This window comes from Mesoplodon densirostris, chromosome 2 (genome assembly GCF_025265405.1).
Source record: "Mesoplodon densirostris isolate mMesDen1 chromosome 2, mMesDen1 primary haplotype, whole genome shotgun sequence".
NCBI lineage: Eukaryota > Metazoa > Chordata > Mammalia > Artiodactyla > Ziphiidae > Mesoplodon > Mesoplodon densirostris.
This window is the reverse complement of record NC_082662.1, coordinates 124,220,498-124,245,028: the sequence shown is the minus strand read 5'-3', so window position 1 is coordinate 124,245,028 and position 24,531 is coordinate 124,220,498. Positions and strand designations below refer to the sequence as shown.

Here is a 24,531-nt window from a genome sequence, read left to right as displayed (position 1 = left end):
TTGAGTATAGTTCCCTGTGCTATACAGTAGGTCCTTTTTGGTTATCTATTTTATGTATAGTAGCGTGTATATGTTGTAATTTGCAGTGAATTTTAAAGGTGAAGGGGATTTTAGAACTCATCTAACCTACTCCGTCCTTTTAAAAATGAGAAAAAGGAAACAAGGGGTAAATTGACTCGCTTTAAGTTATATCATCATCATCATCATCATCATCAAAATAGCTTACACATATTGAACACTTACTATGTATCTGGCACATTCTAAGTGATTAATATGTATTGGCTTCTTTAATCCTCACAACAGACCTATGTGGTAACAGAGGCCCAGGGAGATTCAGTAACTTGCCAATATCACGAGGTTATAAGCAATGGACCTGGGATTTGCCAGCAAGGCTGGCTTCTGAGTTGGGACTTTCTCTTTAGGTACACCCTCTCCAGGACATAAAACTAGAAAGTGGGAGAACAAAGTGTCACTGGTACTAATGAATGGACTTTCTGGTGGTACGCTATAAGACGTCCCTGCTATGTCCTTTTCAACATTTTTACCCACAAGTTGGATAAAATATGGAAAGCAGTTCATCAGATCTGCAGAAGTCATGATATGGGGAGAGGAATAAAAAATACACTGGACAAAAGAAGCAGGATCTCAAAAAATCTGGGCTGATGAATGAATCTAAACGTTTTCATTTCAGAGGAATATAGGAAGATATTGCGTGTTGACTCCCAAACCAATTGCCCAAGAATGGGGTGGAGAATATGCATAAAGGGAATACAACTTGGGGTGTGGGATTTATCAATTCCAACATGAATAAGCATGTGGGGCTGATCAGAAGCTAATGCAAGGAAGCAAATGACATTCTGTGTGTATTTTGCACTGGTCACGTCCACGCTGGATCTCAGCTGATGCTATGAGACCAGTGACTAGCCAGGGGAGCTCCAGTCACCAAGACTTTTCACGGTGATGGCCTGATCTTTCTTCCTCCTTCCTGACCCGCTTTTGCTCTGACGTCCATCTTGGCCTCTTCCCCCATTGTCCTCCTGACTTTGTTCCTGCCTCTTGCCCTTTATTCTCAGTTTTTGTTCTGGGTCCTCCTAGCGTGTGAACCTTGGGGTTTTTTTCCCCATGGGGCCCTGATTTGACTGCCTCTCTGACTATCAGCCATGCTGCATCAGGAGAAAACCTCTCATCTTTGTTTCAGCCTCTCAGAGCCCAGTCCATGACTCTGACCCCTGGAGGGTGTGCTGATAGCACTCCCATTGCCCTGCCAATACATGCAGCACAAGAAGATTTGAACCATATCTGGAGTATTGTATCCAAATCTGGCCTACCCCCTTCCCTACCATAAGGGAATCTCTGTAAATTGAAGTATATTCATAGAAAAAGGATAGGCTGTGAATAGTCTTGAACAGTTGGTGATATGTGGAATGAATAAAAGAGGCCAGAATGCCCAGAGAAGGTAGACTATGGGCTTGGGAGATTTATCTCCAACTTTGCAGAAGATCCTACTGTGAAAGACCCCACAGGTTTCTCTGCGTGGCTCCAGGGAGTAGCCTAGAACCTGTGGGCAGAAGCGGCAGGGAGGAGACAGATTTCAGCTTAACAAAAAACTTTCTCATGGTAAGAGCTGTCCAGAAATGGAATAGAATGAAATGGTAGTGAGCTCCCCATTATTGGAGGTATTCAAGTATAGGTGGAGCAGTGGCTTGTCAGGAAAGCTGTATAGTAGATCCAAACATCAAAGCGATGGTTAGGCTTTTTCATCTGTGGGTTGGTTGCACCCAAGTGTCTCTGTGCCACTGAGGACTCAGTGGTGCTTTTTGAACAGGTGGCCTGATGACAGTGGTATGTAAGGTAAATGCATCCCTCTAGTGAAATATCAGAGAAGGACCACCCCATTTGTCTGCCCTACCTGTATGTTTTCTGTGTCAGCGAGCTCTGGCTTCTAACTGCCCTTGTCAAGCTTCTACCTTTAGAGCACAGACAAATGCTTCCGGCCACCAGAACCGTAGGGGCCCACCCCAGATCTAAGGGCCACTCTGGCTTAGTTTTCCAAAGCTGGGGATGACCTCTCACACTTGGCCAATCTTGTGTTTATGAAAGGGCTCTGTTCTCTCTTGGCCCCTATCCCCACCGCCTTTCCCAGATCAAATACCAAGTGCATTGGATAGATAGAAGCCGCAGTGAGAAAATGCATTTTAATAAAACCCCATTGATTTTGGGGGCTGCAAGTAAAGAAAAGGCACCTAAAGAGTCCCACCCCCCCCCACTCCCCCACCCGGCCACCTCCCCCTCCTCTGTCCTGACCTACTCTGGGGCGGTCACACATCGATTGGCTTCCCAGATAATAGATTGTGCCACCACCGGTGGGGACCTCTGGGGACCAGCTGGAAGGTGGAAGAGTCGCACGCAGCAGCCCAGCCCCGACTTAATCAAACTAGCAACAGGATCTCCAGCGGCAGCGCGGCGGTGGCAGTGTGGCAGTGGCGGCAGCGGCGGCGGCATTATGCGTGATTACTGACAGGCACCAGCTGCTGCCGCCACCGCCGGCTCAACGCACGATGTGGACTCTCAGATCGAGAGGCAGATTCCTGACTAATCCCAGAGGGCTGGCCCAGCCCGAGCTGCCCGGGCTGGTAGGAAGCAATGACCACTCTTGCTAGCCCAAGTTGAAGGGAGCCCGGCTGCGCTCGGGAGCCGGGAGAGGCTGAGCGACTGAGCAGACGCGCCCGGGAGGACTATGAACTGAAGAGTCAACATGTATGGAAATTATTCTCACTTCATGAAGTTTCCCACAGGCTTCGGAGGTGAGTATTTCACATGGCTTCACCGTGGGGACCGTCTGGAGAGACGGAGCGGAGACGGGGAGATCCGGATAACTGGATTAGGATTGAATTAGGAGAGCATATATGTTTATAGGCATATATAGTGTGTTTCCGTGTGAGTGTGTGACAGTGTGTGTGTGTGTGTGTGTGTGTGTGTGCATGAGAGAGGGACAGGGACCGGGAGAGGGAGGGAGCGAGAGAGGGGAAGAGAATGGTCCGTAGGTGAGGATCTGTTTGTACATCAGAATGAGTGAACAGATGGGAGGATATGGGGATATTCTAAGGAGAGCCTCAACCCACATGCTTGGGAATATGCCTCAGGCAAAGGTAGACTAAGTGCATTGTTATAACCCGGTGTGTTTGCGTGGGTGTGAAGGGTGGAAAAGGTAGGGGAAATTACTAGGAGGTACCTATTATCCAACTTGCCATGCAGAAAAAAAAATGTGACTAAAAAGGTTTTGCCTATATTAAGGGTCCCTGGGATACTTCATAACAAGGGACTGATTGCTTTATTTAAAAGCAGATTTCCTTAGAATTGGATTTTTTTTTAAAAGAAAACATAGCACTTTAATTTGCCACCCTGTTTTCCTTCCTCTGTTTTCTCCCCTTTTGATTTGCTAATAGCCTCTTGTTCCCTCCCCTGCTGCTGCCCCCAATTCCATTTCCAGGGTCGCTGCCATCGGTTGCAATCTGGGAGTTGGTGGAGGGGCTGGGTGGTCCAGGTTCTCATAGCAGAAAACAGGCGAGCTGGAGCTCCAAGTTGCCAAGCCAGGCAGCGCAGCTGGGCGGCACTTCCCAGGGGCTGCCTTCACACCCAGGCACTTTGGTCCCAAGGCTCCGTCCATTCAGTGACAGAAGCAGCACTGTCACCCAGCTTTGGATACATGGAACCAACAGCTGACCAACTGGCCTCTCACTTGGCATCTGGTGGCGTATAGTTCAGGTTCTTGGGAGCCAAAGGGGAGAGCTTTTGCCCCGCGGATGCTGGCAGGCAAGACAAAGCAGAAACTCTTGTCAGGTCTTGAGAACTGAAAAGTCCCTGCTCTCCCCACCTCCTGTGGGGACAGATAGGCCATTCATCTGAAGGCTTGGGGGCAAAGCTTGCCTACCCCTCTGGGCAGTCCCCTCTATAAGGTGTGGTGGGACATGGCCAGTGGATGGGGTCCCTGTCCTGGAGTCATTAAGCCAGGGGGTTTGCTGATTCATTTGGGGTACATTGGGTGGTTTTGTGGGCCAAGCATGGAGTTAGGCACTGGTAATATAGATGTGCATGAGATGTAGTCTCTACTATTTGGACCGGGCAAGCTTGTTATTACCCAGACACATTGTAATACTGCATGGCATGTGCCCTATCTGTTGCAGGAGGAGGTTGCCACTTGGACACAGCGGGTGGGGGGCCATGAACACACATCCTGGAGGTGGTAATGCTGAAGTTCTTGGGCCCAGTCTTGTGACATGACCCGGTGAGAGTGGTGGCCAAGGCTGTGACTTGGACATCTGATCTCCAGTTTATAGTTGGGTCCTGGGTGTGAAAAGCCTTTTCAGCTCCCATCTTGGTCCCATTCACAGCTGAGAAGTACTTTTTCCTTTTCCCTCTGAGTTCAGTTGTCTGAAGAACACGCTTATCCATGAGATTCTTGGGACCCCTGAGGTCTGTGAGGTTATGGCTTCATGACTGCCTAGGAGACCCTCTGCAACAGTTGGGGTGAATAAAAGGATTGAAGGTGGACAGACATAGGGAGAGAAAGTCTGGAGAAAGACTTTGGGAATATGCCTCATATTCCCCAGAATCCGAGAATTCGCTGGGGGCCGCTGGCTGGAATCTTGGGACGGTAGCCTCCTAAGGGACCTCAAAGAGCATCTTAGCCCTCTTATATTATAGATATGTAAACTGAGGCCTCAATAAAGGCAGGAATAGTTTAAGGTTATGTGGAGTTGAGGGGAAGAGCCCTTTTGGAAAAGTCCCTGAGCCGAACTTCTAATAGTGTTCCTTCAATCTGATGGAGTGAAAAGAGCATGAAAGACACACACACACACACACACACACACACACACACACACAAAGAGAGAGAGAGAGAGAGAGAGAACTGAGTTTGGTTTCTATGTTTTCACTTACTAGCTGCGTGACCTTAGGCAAGTTATTGAACCTCTCTAATCCTCGTCTCTAAAATGGAGTTTAACATGCCATCCTCAGATCATGGTTGTGAGCATTAAACGTGCAAATGCTTGAAAAAGCAGCTATAGAGTGTTGTCTGTATATGTGGTATTTAGTAAAAGTTAATATTTTTCATCCCCTCCATTTTGTTCAAGTACTAAAATGCAAATTAATCTAAAAATCAAACATTACTGTAGAATAATGAATTAGGAATCTGGGGAAATAAAATTAAATCCATGAAGACCCACATACGTTGCTGGTTTAAATTTTCATAATTGTGAGAGCTCTGGTATTTAGTGTAATTAGGTTTCAGATAAAAGGAAACACAATTGGCTGGACCATGGAAGAAGTAAGCTGATATAACATGAAGGGTGGGGGGAGAAAGGATAATCTAGGCTGTTGAAACATCTCTCCCTAATGCTTCTTTTCCTCCCCATTCCTGAGGGAGGAGAACAATTATTTTGTATAGTTCTGCTGATGTTTTCCATTTTGTTTGCTTTCTCCAGCTAAGAGGCAGAAACACTGAGCAAAGGACAGGGACCCCTTGAAAACGGCGGTCTTCATGAGGATTTGCAGCGGTGAGGGAGGGAGGGAAGGGAGGAGGAGGACCCACCCATAGGCACTGGGGAAACCTGAGGATGGGAGCAGACATTACCTGCAGCCTCTCACCACCTTTGCCCAAATGCAGCAAGTTGTACCACATATATGAAATGATTTAGTGTATAACCCCTGCCCTTTTACATATTAACAAATGGAACCACAGAGGGCTCCTGGGATTTGTGAGGATCTCTAGGGAAGCAATGCGACCCTTGGGAAACAACACCTGAGATTTGCATCTGGGCTGTGCTTACCAGATATCAGGCCTTCCCCCCCATCCGTGAACAAGACACTGGTCAAAGTGGCCACAGAGTGGAGACTAGTTGGGTTGCAGCAGCCCCACCAGCGTGCCCACTCTCCCAACTCTGGGCCCTGCAGTGTGATGAGGTGAGAGCCCTTTTCTTCTCCTTTTCTGCCAAGTCCTGGCTTTGCCAGCTGCCCAGTAAGAGATTTGTTTGCCTGGATGAGACAGTTGCTGCCTCTAAGAAGACGGCAAAACAAAGCCTGTAATCCCCCACCCCGTCCAATTGTGCGGTAATCCTCAGGGTGAGAAGGAGATCAGGGGAGAGGGGACTTCTCTTGTTTCATTTAACAAGCACGCAGTAGCGCTTACTAAGTGCCAGCTACCATTGTAAACACTTCAGTAGTATTATCTTATTTAATCCTCATGACAACTCAGTGAGTAGGTACTATTACCAATATTATCACATTCCTTTTATCAGCGAGGAAACTGAGGCATTGCAGGGTGCAGTAACTTCTTTTAAGGTCCCATAGCTGGAAAATGGCACAGCCAAGGCTTTGAACCCAGGGAGTCTGGCTGCAGAGTCCAGGACATGCTGAGTTGCCTCTCACGGCTTCTGTGGACCACAGACTTGCTGCAGGAAGGTAAAGGAGCAACACCCGCCTTGAGGGGGTGAAGAGCCCTAAGCCAGCCACGGCACTGCCCAATGGTTGCAGACACAGTAGCCTGGCATTGAGGAATAAAGCGCAGGATAGGATAGCAGTCACTCAGGAGCAATGGTGGCCTCTGGACAATTAACTGCTGGCTTCTTCTGGGGGCCTACTGATTTGCAAGAGTCCTGCCCTACAGACTCTGACCATTTGTGTAGAATACTCCCCTTCTCACCTAAGAATAGCCATAGAGGAGGGGTTGAGTTGGAGGTGCGTGTGTGTGTGCACGTGTGTGTGTGTGTGTGTGTGTGTGGAGGGCAACATGAGGATGTGGGAGGAGGGGGTGTGTGTGTGCGAGTGCCAGAACATATTTTTCCCCTCCAACAAATGTGTGGGTGGTTAATAGGGACCTACCATGGATGTAAGTGGTTAGGGTTTATGTAGGAAGGAATAACTGTTTACGAGATTTAAGAAGGAACATATTCAGTATAAACTATTTTCTGAAACATTTACAATCTTACCAAGAGATAGAGAGCTGAATAGCAACTGGGGGAAGAAATTATGCAAAGGGTAATCAAACTTCTCCACCTCTTCCTTCCCTTCATTATGTAGCTTCTGTATCTGCAGAGAATTTAGCCACCAGAGTTGGGTGGCTGGGAAGCCAGGGCTCCCAGAAGAAACTGCTATTTTCTCCTCTTATTTGAAAGTAGAAAACACAGAGGCCCAGGGAATCTAAGAAGTGAATGTTCTAGAATGCCTGGGTTTGGGTGGCTTTCATGAGATTGACCCAGGTCTTGGTTCAGTGATTTTCTCAAAAGAGTGAAAATAATAGCTGACGTTTATTAGACATCTTCCATGTGCCAAGCCCTCTTCCAAGGGCGTTATATGCACCATCCCATTTAATATTCTCAAGGACCCTAGGAGGTAAGGTACCATTGTTATCCCTGTCCCCATTTTTACTGACAGAAATGTCTGAGCCACAAGGAAGTTGGGTAACCTGCCCAAGATCACCCAGCTGGTAAGGAGTGGACCCAGGATCCAAATTCAGGCAGATGTCAGGAGTGGTGTGCTTAATCCTACACTGTGCATACCTCTTGCAGCTTGCTGGGGAAGGCAGAGGGGGTGGGAAGGGTGGAGAGGAGGTGGAGGGGGGGTGGGTGTGTGGAGTCCCAGATCCACCCCAAATGGGTGAATTATGTATAAGAACAACAATTAACATATTCAGTTCTTACTCTGTGCTCTTCACAACTTATTTAGGGATCATAATGCTTTTCCTTGAATATGCATACTTGCAACAAATGAATAAAATGACAGGGGTGGGGGGCAGGGGACTGAGCCCTCAAAGGTGCTAATAAGACAAAGGTCAAAAAAATTTCCAAGAGAGCCTCACTTGATTTTAATACATGGAACTTGATTTTGTATTCTAGCGTGGAGGTTGGCAAACTTCTCCTCTACAGGGCCAGATAGTAAACATTTTAGTCTTGGCTGGCTATAATCTCTTCCACAACTGCTCAGATCTTCTGTTGTGTTGGGGAAGCAGCTGTGGTCAAATGCATAAGCTAATGCACAGGGATGTGCCCTGTTGAGTATGTTTGCCAACCCCTAGGGGATCATTCCAGAGACGTTTTATTACTGTTTCTGATTGTCCCCCAGTCAGCGTGATTAACAGCACTACCTCTAAATAACTCCCCTGCACCCCTTCCCTTCCCTGCAAGAGCTGAATCTTTAAAGCTAGAAAAAGGACTTGCTACTCATCCGTTTTGACCCCTCAGTTACAGACGAGGACACTTGGGAAAGCAGGTGGGGCTTGCCCAGGACCTGTGGCTGTTTATGGTCTTCAAACTGGGTTCCCCTGAGCTCCCTCGGGAGCCACCTGGGGTGGCAGAAAGAAGAGTAGAGGGAGGCTAAGCCACAGAGAGCCCTCCCCCAACACGTTGGTAAAATAACAGTATTACCAACTACACAGGGTCAGGGTTAACTTTCCACAGTATAGAGATTCAATAAAATAAAGCCTGGATAATTGTAAACACACGATAAAAGTTTGTTTCTCTTTCCTACTTCAGAAAAGTTGGAGACTACGGTAGTAAGTTCAGCTAAAATTTTGTATGTAGGTTTTTCTTAGAGGAGGTATGCCTGTTCTTAAAGTGTCAGACTGTGCAGTAGGAGAGGCTGATAAAATGAAGTAAAGAAGACATCGACTCTGTGCCAGGTACAGAAAATTGTATTTTAACGAGTTATTCCAGGGCAGACACTCATGAGATCGGGCAGAAACAGAGCAGTGACCTGGGACCTCCCATCCCTATAATCTTCAGGATACCTTTGCCCCAGGCCAGTGTCCTTAGTGAGTCATGTCCCCCTGAGTTTCCTCAATTTCAATTTGCATAACCTGGGGCCCTTGGTTCCCTTTATCAGATACTGTAACGGAGAAAGGGGTGAGGGAGAGAGCAAGAGTTTCTAGGTTCAAGACCAAACTCAAATTCCTGATGGGATTTCAGAATTCAGCACCTGAACTTAAAAAATGGAAAAGCTTGTGATCTTTGATTAAAAAAGCATTTACAAAAAGAGGAGCGGCAAAGAAAGTGCTTAATAAATACGTTGGGCTGTTTCTTCTCGGCTGGTTGCCTGGGTTTCATTTCTGTGACTCAGCATCTCTTTTGTCCCTCCTCCGGCTGGTCACTAGTGTCATGAGGAAGCATGTCTCTTGGAAGGCTTGGGGCTCACGTTACCTATGTTTTCTCAGCCCCAGTGACATGGGGAGCAGAACAAAGGTTAGAGATCTTCAGGAGGGAAAGCATATCCAGACTGCTCCAGGAATGCCTGTCAATCATTCATTTAGCGCACCTTGGCTCAGCGTCTGGCTTGTGCAAGAGTTGTGTGGGACACCGAGAACCATCCTCTGCCCTGAAGGAGTATATAAACCAGTTATGAGCTCTGAAGTCTGCAGAACAGTTAGAGATGAATTATTCCTGGAAACGTTTCTTGGGGCTGAAGTTAAGTGAATAGATTCAAGGAATTTAGGTACCTGGAACCTGAGAACAAATAATATCATGTCCATTACCCAATGGTAACATTGCACTAGGGATATGGTTTGTTGTATTTTAAGACATCTGCAGTCTTTAGAAGACAGTCCATATTGAGAGGCTAGGGAGAGCATATATTTACAAGAAGCCTATATAGACAGAGAAAGGGATTGAGGTCATGGATTCAAGAGCTGGGTGTGGGCAGAATTGGTGTTCAAGGACTTCAGGAACAAGGGGTGAGAGGGGGGCACCCTCAGCAAATGCTTGGAACACTTCCTGGCGTTTGTCTTGGTGGATGGGCTGGTACATGGTGTATCAGTGCATGGAACTTGTTTAAAGGGACAGACAGCCTGTCCTGGTTGGTGGAGACCCTGCTCCAGTACCCCCTGGTGCCTCGAATGTGTTAGGGATGGCACAATATCCATCTGTGCCAGAGAAGTTCAAATTTGGTCCTGGGTGGGAAAGCTGGTTTGCAGGCCAAATGCCATTAATTACATGTAGGAAGGTTGACAGAAATAATGCTAGACTCAGATTCTAGGTCTCTAATGATTCACAATAAGCACTTGAAAATGTCATTTTATCATTCTGAACCTCAGTTTTCTAATCTGCCTAATGGGGATAATTTCTGCCCTTCCAACTCTTCTGAGTCAGTTTGAAGCTTGAATGGAAGAGACAGTGGCCTCCAAGGGACTGCTATATCCGTAGTGCCTAGCACGGAGCCTGGCACACAGTAGGCACTCAACAAATATTTTTGACTGACAGAACTAATAATTGATATGGAAATACACAGCAGATAACTATAAAGAGTTTTATGAATGTAAGGCGGTATGTAGTGGATGGAATAACTTGGACCTGGGAACAGAAGACCCAGTGTTTTTGTCCTGTGTGGCCTCGACCTAGTCATGCAACTTCTCTGGGATTAGTTTCTCTTCTGTAAAATAAAGTGGTTCTTCAAGTCCTGAAAGTCTGGTTTCTACCCCAAAACAACATGGCCTTATTAATTTATGACAGAATCTATTTGGAATGGTGATTAAACTGATCATGGCAGGAGCTAGTTTGTACTTGCTCATTCATGAAAAAATAACAAAAAAGGTTTGTTAAGCAACTAAGATTGTAGAAGTGTTGAGCCTCTTTAAGTCACATCGTTTTCGAGCAATTTAAAAAGCAAGCATAGTAGGAACCTCATTAGCATATTAACGGAGTGTTAATTACAAAAGAGTCTTTTAAAGCAGATTTTATAAAATTCCACTTAATAACCATTAGCTTGTGGTACTTGAAGCACAAACTCTTCACGTGTGTTACTTAGAAGTAATAAAATCGTAATTTAAAAGTAATCTGCCAACTTGTCATGAATTTAGACTGATTTTTCTCTCAATTGATCCAAATGAGTGAGGTTTTGCTATAATTATATATAATGCTGGTAATAATGAGGCTGATTATCAATCTTTGCCTGCTTTTCACTACCTCCATCATTACAGGTTTTAGGGGAGGGCGTGGAGGTGGAGGAAGAACGGAGGGATGGAGGGGGGAGTGGAGGATGCCAATCTCCCCCTCCCCCTTCGCCAGGCACTAGAAGAAGCAACCTCCAACCCCTACCCTGAACAGCCAGCCAGCTCTCCTTTGGGGACTGCAGGAATCAGGCAGAGCTACCCTGTGTGAGCCCAGAAAGGCTGGCCGGTTGGCCAGGGCTGCACACAGCGGTGTCAGCCTATCAGCTGCTGTGTTCTCTTATTCCTGCTGAGAGGCCAAGGGGGCTGAGCCTCGGGGCAGAAGGAGTGTCTCTTCTCCCACAGCTCACTAGCCACTTCCATCACGTTTCTTCATATTCCCCATCAAGAAAGCCAGAAAGGACACTGGTAGCAGAGAAAGCTTCCTGTTAAGAGATTCAGCCTCTACTTCTTCTCACTCCCTGAGAACTAATATCTTAGTGTCCACATCTATTAAAATGTGGATCTCAGTGCCTGTAAAATACCTTCCCATCCGGTCTCAAGGTGGCCGTGCGGCTCTGATGTGTGTGTGAAAGGGTTTTGAAAATGCCACAGCAGCTTAAATATAAGAAATGCATATTAGACAGCCCCTGGCATCTGAGTACCCCTTCTGCGGAAGAAAGAGGGAGGAAAAGGCTGGGCTGAGCTGGGACCCCTGATGAAGGAAACCAGAGCTTGTGTTTGATGTGAGAGGCTGGAGGCAGATGGGAAGTGTTCTAGTCAGAAAGTGCCAGGTCATATACACACTACTATATATAAAATAGATAACTAATAAGGACCTACTGTATAGCACAGGGAACTCTAGTCAATACTCTGTAATGATCTATATGGGAAAAGAATCTAAAAAAGAGGGGATACATGTATATGTACAACTGATTCACTTTGCTATACACCTGAAACTAACACAACATTGTAAGTCAACTATACTCCAATAAAAATTAAAAAAAAAGAAAAAAAGAAAGAAAGTGCCAGGTCAAAGTCCTGAGAGATGTCATGAATCGGGTTAGGAAGGGCAGATTTGGGGACAGAAATTGGGCCCAGGGAGGCTTGATGGAAGAGTGGTCCTGAGTAACTGCTATAAGTAGATGCACAGCTAGTATAGTATATGGTGGGGCTGGGATTAAAATCCAGGTCTGCTGCTTTTCCCCTAGAATCAAATGCCACTTGTATAATTTACTAGCCATGTTCTCTTGGGCGAGTTATTTAATTTCTCTGTCCCCCAGTTTTTGCATTTGTACAATAGAGAGTTGGTAACCTCAAAGGGATTTGTAGGGATGAAATGAGTCAATATCTGTAAAGTGTTTAGAACCATGTCTGGCTCATGACAATTGCTTAATAAATATTATCTGTTGTTGTTACTTAGTAGAGGAGATAAAATTTAAGTGTCAGTTAAGTGTCTTCATACGGCAGACCCTGGCCTACCTCTCTTGCTGCCTGTCTGTGTATTACAAGCCAAGCTGGGAAAGCGTGTGTGAGCAAGTTTCCCTTCAACTAGGAAGAACAGGCCAGGTTTCTGAATATTCTATGATTCTTAGGCTTATGTACTACATCCCTCCATTGGAGAAAAGGAGGCAGATTGGGTGTGAGATTGTGCCCGCCGTGACAGAGAGTAGAGTGGGGTAGGGCCCTGTGATGTTCCCTTGACTTCAAATGGAGAGTTCTGACTCTTAGAAATAGCAAGTTTTTGCCTCTGTCCTCTTCCCTGTGGGTGGGTATTAACCATTCTCAATGATTCATCATAAGTTTCCATTCCATCCTGAAGCTGGGACAGTGAATTCTCTACCCAGGTACAGCAGTAAAGGGGTGGAAACACCAAGCCATTTGTTCCCTTGTCTAGCCAATTAGAAAGACTCGTGCTTAACATTTTACGTTTATTGGCCGAGGATAAGGTTGCTAAGCAACTTCCTTGCCTTGGTGAGAATTCTGTAGTTCTAAGTACCTGGGCTTCTCTTTCTCAATAAGTACCCCCTCAACACACACATGCAATTTGTTGTCTAGAGATTGCAGAGATTTTGGATTTGGTAGACATCAAGGACATAGATTTCTTACGCAAATAATTTCTATTGATGAACTCTATATATAGTTGTATACGTTAATTAACCAAAAAAACTATTCCATTCATTGATTAGGCAACAAATATTTTTTGAGCATCTAGCATGTTCTAGGCACAGTGCTAAATACCACAATGATAATCGTGGTGAAATTTAAAATATGTGGCAGCCAGTAGGTCACCAGGTACTCAGAATGGAAGTTAGCATGGAGGATATCTTTGTGCTGGGATGGATTCTGGGGAGATCTGGAGGGTCCTAGGGGAAGGGTTGGGGTGGCTGGGATAATGGAGGGGCACTCTGGGCTCAGAGGAGTGACTAATATTATAAACAACTGGTATGTATGTACTAGTGTATAGTAGTGACAGTCCTTAACAGAGCACTTACTATTGGCATGGCTTGGGTTAAACCCTTTACTTACATAATCTTCTACAATGGTATTCAAGCCAGACTCAGGTCTCCCTCACCACTATTTACAGTATGGTAAGTAATTGCAGCTGCTACCACTGGGCCAGTCATCTCAGATGCTCTTAGCACCCCTGAGATAGGTATGCATATCTCCATTTATGGCTGAGGAAAGTGGATGAGAGAGGTCCAGTTCCTGGCTCAAGTTTATGTGACTGGAAAGTGGTACAACCTCAATCCAACCTAGGACATTTGGGCTTCAGAGGCTGGTATTCCACATAGACTGCACCCCTAATGCCCATACAATGCACACAAAGGCTTCAGAAATCAATAAAGTGTATGCACCCTGCAGATTTCCAAGGAGCTTTGCTTCCTGGTGACACTATCAGCATTTCAAAGTGCAATCTGGAATCCAAAACAGGCTGAAGGGCTAACATGGTCCAGCTGATGATGACAGGGGCCCCTCGGCAAGTGGTCCAGACTCAGACCATTCCAGACCACCACCTGCACTTCTTTTAGATGCCAGTGAGCCATATGCTACCTACCTCAATGTTCATGGAACAGCATTGGAAGGGATCTTAGAAGCCATTGGGTGCTGGCTCCTTACTGGGGAGAATAAGGCCCGGGAATACGAAAGGCGTTTCTTCCATATGTCGCCAGGAGAGAAGAGAAGCTCCTGAGAATGTCCTCTCCCGTCAGATAAGTTAATTTCTATAAAAATCATGGCTATGCTAAAAGAATGAACTCTGCAGAGTACGGGTTTTGTGTATTTCCCAGGCATCTGACAGTGGGCACGGTGTGAGGGGCTGACGGGGATCAAGAGGGTGTGTGGTCAGGGAGCGAGCAAGGCTGATGGACTGCAGAGGCTGGAGAATTGGGCTCCCAGCCTCTGCAGAGGAGCCAGGGAGAAGCATTAGAGAAAAACTTGACTTCGGATTTGGAACCCAGGTTTCTGGAAAACTTGTGCTAGCTGTAATTCCCACATGGCTATGAAAAAAAAAGGAGTGAGAGCGAAAGAGGCTGATAAAAATGTCATGGGCAGGTATGCTTTAGAGTCTATTTGGGAGAATGGATTAATTTTCCATTGAGAAACACTTTTGTCATTATAGGCATTGTTTTCCACCTTTTCTAAAAGCAAGGCTGTTTATTTCTAAGAAATGCTGGGTCATTGTGAGAGGCAAAGAACCAAAATGCATTTGTGTAAGATGTATTTGTCTTTTGGAATTTTACTTAAAAAAATACGGTTATAAAGTAGCCCATCTCTTCTGGGTCATTGACTCAACAGAAACAAATCACATTTTAAAGGCCATTGTAAATCAAACTTTAACTGTGTTTAATTCTATCTCAGCAATGTACCATTGTCATCATTGAGTAGTCAAGGCATATTCTGATTGTCTTAATTTATATTATTATTAAATATAATAAAAATGATGTACTTTTAAATTTCAAATCTCTCTCGCATACCATTTTATTCTGGAAACAATTTGTGAATTTCCCCAAGTCCATATTTTTATATTTTGCACAGTTCATGTTTCTTAAACATCATAACTTTGCATACTATTTTCATGATATTGAACATGTGTTCTTGTACTTAGAAGTGTTCTGAGGTCAATTTACTTTTCTTTTGAAAACTTAAATAACAATTTTCAGGAACATCGTTTTATATAAAAAATGGAAGCAGAGTCACTTGCTGTAAATAGGAGACAGTGAAAATGAATATAAAACTATTAATATTATCAAAAAGTTTGCCTACATACCACTTAAAATACCACCTAAAATGTCCCTTACCACTGGTGTTGCAGTTTCCATACCTTGGGAACTCTCAGGTTGATGAATGTGTGAAGGAAAATCTTGTTCCTGTCTGTCCCATAGCTCTGAGCCTGGTGTCAGGCACTGGGCTTTACCTTGGGGATATAGAAATGAAAGGCATAGTCTCTGAGATCCAATTAAAACAGAATATGCAGGGCCCTTTGGTCCATTTTTGGAAAGCCGACGCTGGAAGGGAAAGTTGGTTCCCCTCAGATGGCTTGGCTGCGGGGAAGGACAGCTGTCATCCCAGACGAGTTCACAGCTCCTTGCCCATCAAGTCGGGCTGGCTCCTAACTCACCTGTCACATGTTATCTTAGTAACAGGCTCAAGGTGTACATTGGCCTCTTTAAATGTCACAGACTTCCAGCGCCTCAGAAGAGTCTAAAATTGTTCTTTCTAATCAGTGACCATCTGGGAAGATTTTTGTTTTTTCTGTCTTGAGTTCTTGGAAGGCGCCCTCTTCTCTCTTCTTCAGATGAACTTTCAGCATGAGATCATTTCATAATTGAGTTATCTTGTACTTTGTGGTGTGATGGCTCTCCGAATCATCTCTGCTATCCTTGACAGAGCACACAGGAGAGAGCATGGGCTTCAGATTGACAGTTTGAATCTAGGCTCTGCCGCTTACTTCCCAGCTAAAGCCGGTACAGTGCTAGTGGTGAGGATACATAAACAGACACTTTTTTCCCCTCTCAATTTAGTGAAAAATACAAGGAAATACACAAGCTGTTACTTACAAAACAGACAAGGGCATTAAACCAGAGTAGGAATACCAGGGAAGACTTCCTGGAGGAGGTGATACTTGAGTTAGACCTTGAAAGATGAATCGGAACTTGCTAGACAAAGGAGGTGGGGGTAAGTCATCCCGGAACTGGGAGCAGCATGGGGGTGAGACTGAGCCTAAGTGGTCTCATCTGTAAAAGGCTGAGATGATCCTCAGAGGCCTATTATCAGTATAAAATGAGTTAATGTATGGAAATTGCCTATTCAGGACAGGTAAGAAGTGTCTCACTTGTTCATTTAAACCCCTTTACCACTCCTCTGTGGACCCAGAGCATTTGGTTCACCTCAGTTGTGGTACTTAAAAGATCATGATTGGGATTCATCTGTTTATGAGACAAGACACCTGATAGACTGAAACTCCTAGATAGAATCACTAGAAGGGCACAGACTCCTCAGACATGGGTGTGACTGTTCTCTCCATAAGTAGACCTTAACTAAGTTAGTAGATGCTCCAAGGGTAACTCCAGGTTGACATTTTTCTAGTGGGACATTTATGTTTAAGAGTAGCTGCACAGTTATACCTCTGATGCTCCACGCTCCCCTCCAGAATGTGAAGAGAGCACCTCCCTCCCTAAATTCTGTTCCTAATACTACACTCAGTGCTACTGAGGTCTCTGAAAGGCTTAAGACATGAAGTGCATGTAGAAGGCACTCAAGAGATATTCCTTGAACCAACAGTGAACCACCTATGGTCAGGCACGTGACTTACTCCCCTCAGCATCCTATCTGCCTGGCGTGGTGTTGGGCTCCAGTAGGAAGTGGAGAGAATTGGATGGTTTCTCCAGCAAACCATGCTTACTGACCACCTCTCCCCTTAATCCTCTCATGTCTCATCCACAAGGACAGCATGGGCGCCATGGTGGAGCCTAACACATGGTTTCTTTGAATCTGTTCTGGCATGGCAGCCACACAGGGCAGTGGCACTGTGATTTAGGGTGGGCTTCTCTGTTATTTTCCCAGTCTCTCCTCTGCTGTTGCAGATGCTCAGGCTCACAGCTCCTCTCTTCTGGAGAGAATGTTCCATGCCAAGCTCCTGAGATAGCAGTGGGGCACCCTTCTTTTCTTTCATCTTGAGTTGCAGCTAAACTTGGGCTCAACTTATCTGGGGAAAATGGTACCAGGTGCCATCTGCCCAGAGCCCATTTCACAGACACTTGTGGCCGCAGCTCCCTATCCCCGGAGGCAGAAACACTCTGGGCAGGCCTGGCTGCGCTTGCCTTCCTGGGCCTCTGTGGCCATTGAGCCATACCCAACCATCTTGAGTCTTCTTCCCTGAGTGCTGATTAACCTTCCAAGAGATTGGCAGGACAAGAACATTATGGGCATAAAGCTTCAAAAGCTACTGGCAGTCAAGGGCATGATAACAGCCTCTGCCTTCCCCATGGTCATTATGGAATGTGTTCCCGACAGCAGGACCTGTGTTCCCTTCGGTTCTGAATCTTTAACACCTGATGTAGTTCCTGCACCTTAATAAATGTTCGTTACATATGAATGAATGAATTTCTCCTCACTTTATAGTTTCATCCTTGCCCCAGTTCTCAGAGAAATATGAATTTGAGGCAGGGAATTCTGGAGCAGCCTGGACACCTGCTCACTCCATCCCCCAAATGGGGGCTTGGTATTGACTCACCTTCCCTGTCTGGCTGGCTCAGGTCACAGTCACCCAGGCCTGGGGACATGTGGGCTATGCCCCTATGGCCCTGGCTGTTGATCTGACACAATTCAAGGTGAATGTCATGTGGTGCACCAGAGAACTGGCACATCAATGAGTATTTCAGCAGGCCCTTTCCCCTCTCTGGTCTTTGCTTGCCTTTATTCTACCAGCTGCGGGAGTTCACAGGTGTGCAGATGTGGATGGAAGGAGGGGAAGGATATAGGAAACAAAAGGAGGGGGCTCTGTCCTAGTGTGCCATCCCTGTGTTCCCCTAGCCTCTCATCACCTTTGATCTTCTCCTTACAGGTTCCCCTGGCCACTCTGGCTCCACGTCCATGAGCCCGTCGGCAGCCTTGTCCACAGGGAAGCCCATGGACAGCCACCCCAGCTACACTGACACCCCAGTGAGTGCCCCACGGACTCTGAGTGCAGTGGGGACCCCCCTCAATGCCCTGGGCTCTCCATATCGAGTCATCACTTCTGCCATGGGCCCACCCTCAGGAGCTCTTGCAGCCCCTCCAGGAATCAATTTGCTTGCCCCACCCAGCTCTCAGGTAGGTGTCTGTCTGTCCTCTCCAACGTCTTTCCAGACATCCTAAATAGTTTCATCCTGGCACAGAGGCAGCACTCAGCAGGTGCTTAATGCATGCTTGCAAAAGGATTGGGTTGTCTCTGCAGACTTCTCTCCTGCAGGGCCTTCATTGAGTGTGCCCTCAGGCAGAGCAGCCCCAGAGAACTGATGATGCCTCATGGTCCAGGAAACCGTGGCTGAAAGGGAGCCACCCCTGTGGTTTCAACGGTTCAGCCCTGGCTGTGATTTCAGTCTCTCAGGCCTGTTTGTCTTCCAAGGGGTGGACCCCCTTGATTCTTCTCAATACTGGGTATTTTTCGAGTCAGTGAAGTGCCCAGTGCTCTATGAAATGCTATAGGGCAGCAGTCCCCAACCTTTTTGGCACTAGGGACAGGTTTCGTGGAAGACAATTTTTACACGGATGGGGGCGTGGGAGGGCTGGGGATCGGGGGGATGGTTCAGTGGTAATGCGAGCAGTGGGGAGCGGCAGATGAAGCTTCACTCACTCGCCCGCCACTCACCTCCTGCTGTGCGACCAGGTTCCTAACAGGCAGTGGACCGATAACAGTCTGGGACCCCACCGGTTGAGGACCCCTGCTATAGGGGATACCGAAACGATCAGGATGTTGTCTTTGCTCTCCAGGAGCTTACAGTTGAGAGGGGAAATAGGCAGGTGTGGCACACGGATAAATCTAGAGCAAGGCAGACTGTGTTACCTACATGCTCTCTCTGAGATAGAGGTAAAGATTATGGAGACTCGGGGAAAAAAAAACAACCCTCACTTTAATTCCTAGTGCCTTTTGCTACAACAGAGGCGAGGATGTATATCCATGATAGATACTACATTGTTGCTCTGAGGAAGCTACAGGGTGGCCAGATGCTGTGTACTTCCTTCTAGCAATGTCACACTGAGATTATCAACCTTCCCTTCTTGTACTGGTCAGCTATTGCTGTAATGATGCTGCATGAAAAACAATTCCCATATTGCCATGGTTTACAAAACACACATTTTTTTCTTACTCACAAGTTTATGTGTTGGCTAGGAAGGTTCTGTTTCAGATGGTGGGAGAGCTGGGCTAGGCTGCAGCCTGGGTGCAGGTCAGCTCCTCATGTCCCAGACTAAAGAAGCGTCAGCTTCTTGGGGCATGCTTTTCTCAAGGTATCTCCCAGGAATGCGAAAGTCTAAACCAAATCAGGAAAATACGGTGAAGTCTCTGCTCACATCATGTCCGTTAATATCCCATTGGCCTAAGAAAATTGTGTGACCAACTCCAACATTGGTGGGACAGGGGAATAGTTTGTGCCTGGTTCATTGGGAGGAACTACAAAGACACAATGCAAAGGATATGAAGAATTAGGAACAATGATCCCATCTACCAGACTCTCCTCTCTTACTGTTCTGGTATCTCACTATTGGGCCAGGGTCCCTCAAGACATCTAGCAGCAGAATTAGTAGGTCCTGTAGCCTCCTTTGAATTTATAGTTTTAAGAAGAGGCAGGACTCCCATTGTGTTAACATTTCTTACTGCTACACAGAGAACTTCAGAGACTATCCCTAGAGTCCCTTCCAAGACATTTCATGTGCTCAGAGTCTGAAAGCAAAGCCATGTGGAGTCATAGAATTTTACAGCCGGTGAGGACTTCAGTAATTTTTTCATCTATGGATTAGAGAATCTGGAGAAGACCTTAGCCATCATCTAGTGTAGGGATTGCAGGAGCCAGGGGCCATGCAGTTAACACAGGTAGGTGAATGAGCCTGGTGCGGTCTGTACAAAGCTGCCCTCGTCCCCTGAAGCCGTTCAAATTCAAAGACTTTAAGTACTCCACGGGCCAAGCAGAGTACTTCTGTGGGTCCCATTTGGCCAGGGCTTTGAAACCCAATTTATAATCTAATGGCTCTCACCTGTAGGATATTTTTCAGCGTACACATTTCTCCCTTATCCCATATTTTGGCCCTTGTGTGGGTTGTAAAAATCCCGCAGAGGACTCTAAATGCCCCACCCCTGCCCAGCTGAGAACCACTAGTTCTGTCTAAGTCCTTCAGCCCACATAGGCTCAGTGGGCTCAGGTGATGTGTCCAACCTCACACAACCAGTCACAGCAGAGCCAGGGTTAGACCCCAAGTCTCCACATCCCCACTCAATCTTTATGATGCTGCGTTTACCCACTGCTGTGGTGTATTCTGACTTAACCAGTGACCCCAGGATCTTCCTGTTGGCTGCCAAGGATTAAAAGATGAATAATCGGTGCTCCCAAGGAGTCTTGTGGGGGATGTGCCACATCATGCAGATAAGTTGCAACGTTGTACGTGCTGTCGAAGGTGTAGTGGCAGAACCGAAGGGAGCCTAGAAAAGGGTCCTGTGAACTTCCGGTGGTGTGTTCCAGATGTCAACCACTCGGATCAGTGGGGAGCAGACAGTGGTTGGGAGGGACATGGGTTTATGCCACCCTCACCCACTGTCATCGGCAGAGCTGGTGATACCATACCCTTTAGAATGTGGGACTTGAAGAGATTGGTTTATTCATTTTCATTCATGTGAACAGATGCCAGGAAGGCAGGTCAAAGTCAATAGGTTAGAGACAGAAAGAGAGGTGGAAGTTCTGGGACAAAAGTGAAATTTCGCAAAGGACATTCACATTCATTCAAATAACTATTTAGCAGGATCTACTCTGTATCAGGCACTATTTGATACTGTCCTAGGTTCTGGGGACAAGCACTAAATAAGCCTGTACTTTCACGGCAATTACACTGTAGTAAGCAAGACAGACAAAAATGAAATGACTAAACCAGGTAGTTTCAAATGGCAATCATTGTATCAGGAAGAAATAAGACAGGGTGAGGTAATGACCAGTGACAGGGCTTGTGGGTGGGGAAGGGGCAGGGCACCGGCCCTCCAAGCCTGCTTTTAGCCACCACACTCCAGTCTAATTGAGCCAAACCTGGCCAATAAATTCAGCTTCACAGCCATGTGAGTGGCAGGGCCGCTATTCCTGGACCATATGTCTGTACAGAGGGATTGGGGTTGAAAGGTCAGCTGAAAGCTTTGGTCCTGGCCAACTGGGCTGTGTGCAGAGGCCAAGGCCAAGTTTGGCTTTGGGAGCTATATTAAGCTTGCCAACACTGGTGAAGCTGAGCAGCGTTTGGGGCTTGGGTTCTGGAGGCACACGGCAGTGACACTTTGCCCAATTAACTAGATAACACATGATATCTAGTGCTCTTAGTGTTAGCCACAGTGAGCTGGACTCTGAACACTCTGGATAGACGATTCCTATGCACCCTGCCTTTCTTGTCCAGGATTGAGGCTGAGTGGGACTTGTCCGGGAAACATGCGCCTTGTGTGACCTGGGTCTAGGGTAAGTGTAATTTGAGGGTGAAGGGAAGTGCTTAGTGTGGGAGCAGCAGGGTGGGGGGGGGGGGTGTCCCGTTCTGTGCTCTGTCTTCCCGGTGTTTGAGCTTCTTTTTTTTTTACTCTTGTTGGATTTTCAGTCTTGAGGAATAAAGAGAAATGAACTGATACTCTGGAGGCAGGGACTGGTTAAACTTTTGCAAACCACTTTAACTTATATTTATCTCAGTTCCCTTTCCTCTATTGTGGGGTAACACATTTTGCCCTGATTACCCTACAGGGATTTTTTATGAATATCAAAGGAGATGTGGATTTGAAAAATCACTGCTTAAGCACTTATGATACTCTATGGCGATAAGGTGGTATTATTAATATTATTATTATTATACCTAGGTGCTATATCATACACCTAGGTGATGTATATTATGCAACTATGTGATCATTGGTTCAGGTGTGTGTACTTTGTTGTTGAAAAGTTCTAGAGAAGTTCATTTCAACAATCATTCATTGCACTAAGCACTGGCGATTTAAAAAATGTTTAAGGCTCAGTCCCTTCCCTGGGGAGTATCTAAGTGGAGTGAACAATTTCCCAAAACACCAAATATATAATTGAGAAGATATTTATGCAGCTTTCAGACAGAATGATCTAGATCACGTTTTTCTGAGTGTGTGTGTGTGTGTGTGTGTGTGTGTGTGTTTAATGCTGCATTTCTGTAAGTATGATATCTGTTGGCTCGACCTCGAAGGCCCTACCTTTGGAAGGCTCCTGCCTCTTTCTCCTCTCCTGACCCAGCTGCCTGACCTGGGTTCTGTCCCTGATAATTCCTGCCCAGGTAGTGCTTGATAACCAAATTATTAACCTTTCAGATGCTTGCATTTTTACAGAGAATACTTTGATAATAAAAATTGCAAATGTTAGAGCTAGAACAGACCTTAAAGATCATCTTGTTTAATGATTTTTTAAAAAACCATAAAGTCGGGCTTCCCTGGTGGCGCAGTGGTTGAGAGTCCGCCTGCCGATGCAGGGACACGGGTTCGTGTCCCGGTCTGGGAAGATCCCACATGCCATGGAGCGGCTGGGCCCATGAGCCATGGCGGCTGAGCCTACGCATCCGGAGCCTGTGCTCCGCAATGGGAGAGGCCACAGCAGTGAGAGGCCTGCGTACCGCAAAAAAAAAAAAAAAAAAAAAAAAAGCCATAAAGTCTTTCCTTCAAGTGAAAGTATGTTTGGAAGCCATTACATGTCAAATAAAAACAGGTCAGGTGAACTAGAGGTGGGAGATGTGAAGCCTTCTTACTCAACCTCACCACCCCCTGCCATACACACTCTCTGAGCTCAAAAACCACTGCTCTAGTCTGTGGATGAGGAAACAGCTTCTCTAAATGAAGTCATCCAGTCAAGATCACACAGCAAGGAAGTGGCAGGTCCAGGCTTTGTACTTTTTTTGACAAAGACCCTCACTCGGTTAAAGAAATGCCACTCTAAGGAGACCACTCATTGGAAGAGGCGCGCCTGCCTGCAGCCTGCCTGGCTGGCCACGTATCTGCCTCGAGTGGAATAATTTGGGCTGAAAGCCACTCAGAAATGTGGCTCCCAATGTTCTGTGATGGCTCCAGGGCATCTAGGATGCATTCAGGCCTTGGCTGAGAGGACTGAAAATGGAAGACAGGCCAGCCAAGTGCGTTTCTCTCAGGAGCAGCCGGACACCTGGTAAATCCAGGCTCTAAAGTGCTCACTTCAACAGAGCTGCTTCTAATGGAACAAGACAGCTGGGGCCGTGGCACTGGGGACCATGCAGCTAATGGGTTTGAGGTCTGGTGGCCACCTTCGATCTCATCTACCATTGCTCTGATCCCACACAAACCCCAAACCAGCAAAGAGGCTGATGGAGACGAGGGCATCAACCCACCTGTCCCAACCACTGCCTCCTAATGCCAGCCCAACGCAGGAAGAGGAGGGGTGTTGGAGAGAGGCTTCCAGGAGAGAGTGGCCAGAAACAAGTTGGTTTCTCTGGGTGCTCATTGCCAATGAGGTGGGGCAGGAAGCAGTCAGGGCAGGGGCGGTCTGGGGAGCTCCTGCCACACAAGACAGACAATGTGTAGAAGGAGGAATGACGACCTGAGATCCAGGAGCCCGGGGTTCCAGCTCCCACCTGTTAGATCTGGGAAGGCACTTAACATGGTACTTGGGCAGGTGTAATAGTCTCGGTGTCTCTCTCCTTCAGTCTTTCCCCATGCTGCGGCCTCATACTTTGAGGACCTTTTTTCTCTGCTGGAAACGTCATGGCTCCTCATTGCCTCTCAGATTAAACCCACTCTCTTTAGCCAGGAAATCAAGTTTCGGGCTCTGTCACAGCCCACCTTCCAGCCTTGTCTCCCATCCAGCCACTGGACACAAATACCTGGGCTTCCCTTCAAGCCTTTGTTGTCAAAACCTTTTGTCCATCACTGGCCCATCCAAATCTTTCTTACCCGTTTTTTAACTTTTTTAACATCTTTATTGGAGTATAATTGCTTTACAATGGTGTGTTAGTTTCTGCTGTATAACAAAGTGAATCAGTTATACATATCCCCATATCCCCATATCCCCTCCCTCTTGCCTCTCCCTCCCTCCCTCCCCATCCCACCCTGCTAGGTGGTCACAAAGCACCGAGCTGATCTCCCTGTGCTCCCCGTTTTTTGAAGCTGTCAAGTCCCAGATCAAATGCTCCTTCCTTCAGGGCATCTTCCCTAGTCTCACTTGCTTTCTTAAATTATCCCAACCGGCTTTTAATCTCACAGATGGTCAGTTTCTTGGGTTAGTGCCTGTGTCTTCTTCCTTTTTGTATCCCAGGATTTCTGAATGAACTTAAGAATAAACCACTTTACAGCTCAATTTCCTCATCTGAAAAATAGGAAAACCTCCTAAGGTTGTCGTAAGGAATAAAATAGTTAATTAGCG

General features: G+C 46.4%; 1 protein-coding gene across 1 annotated transcript in view; it reads left to right on the top strand.

Moving 5' to 3' along the window:
- The first annotated feature begins 2,755 nt into the window (after nt 1-2,755).
- The window catches only part of RXRG (retinoid X receptor gamma), a 43,957-nt gene continuing 22,181 nt past the window's right edge, over nt 2,756-24,531 (top strand). The window contains exons 1-2 of the mRNA XM_060088368.1: nt 2,756-2,804; nt 17,979-18,226. Of these exons, the coding sequence (XP_059944351.1) occupies nt 2,756-2,804; nt 17,979-18,226 (297 nt within the window). The remainder of the gene's footprint in view (nt 2,805-17,978; nt 18,227-24,531) is intronic.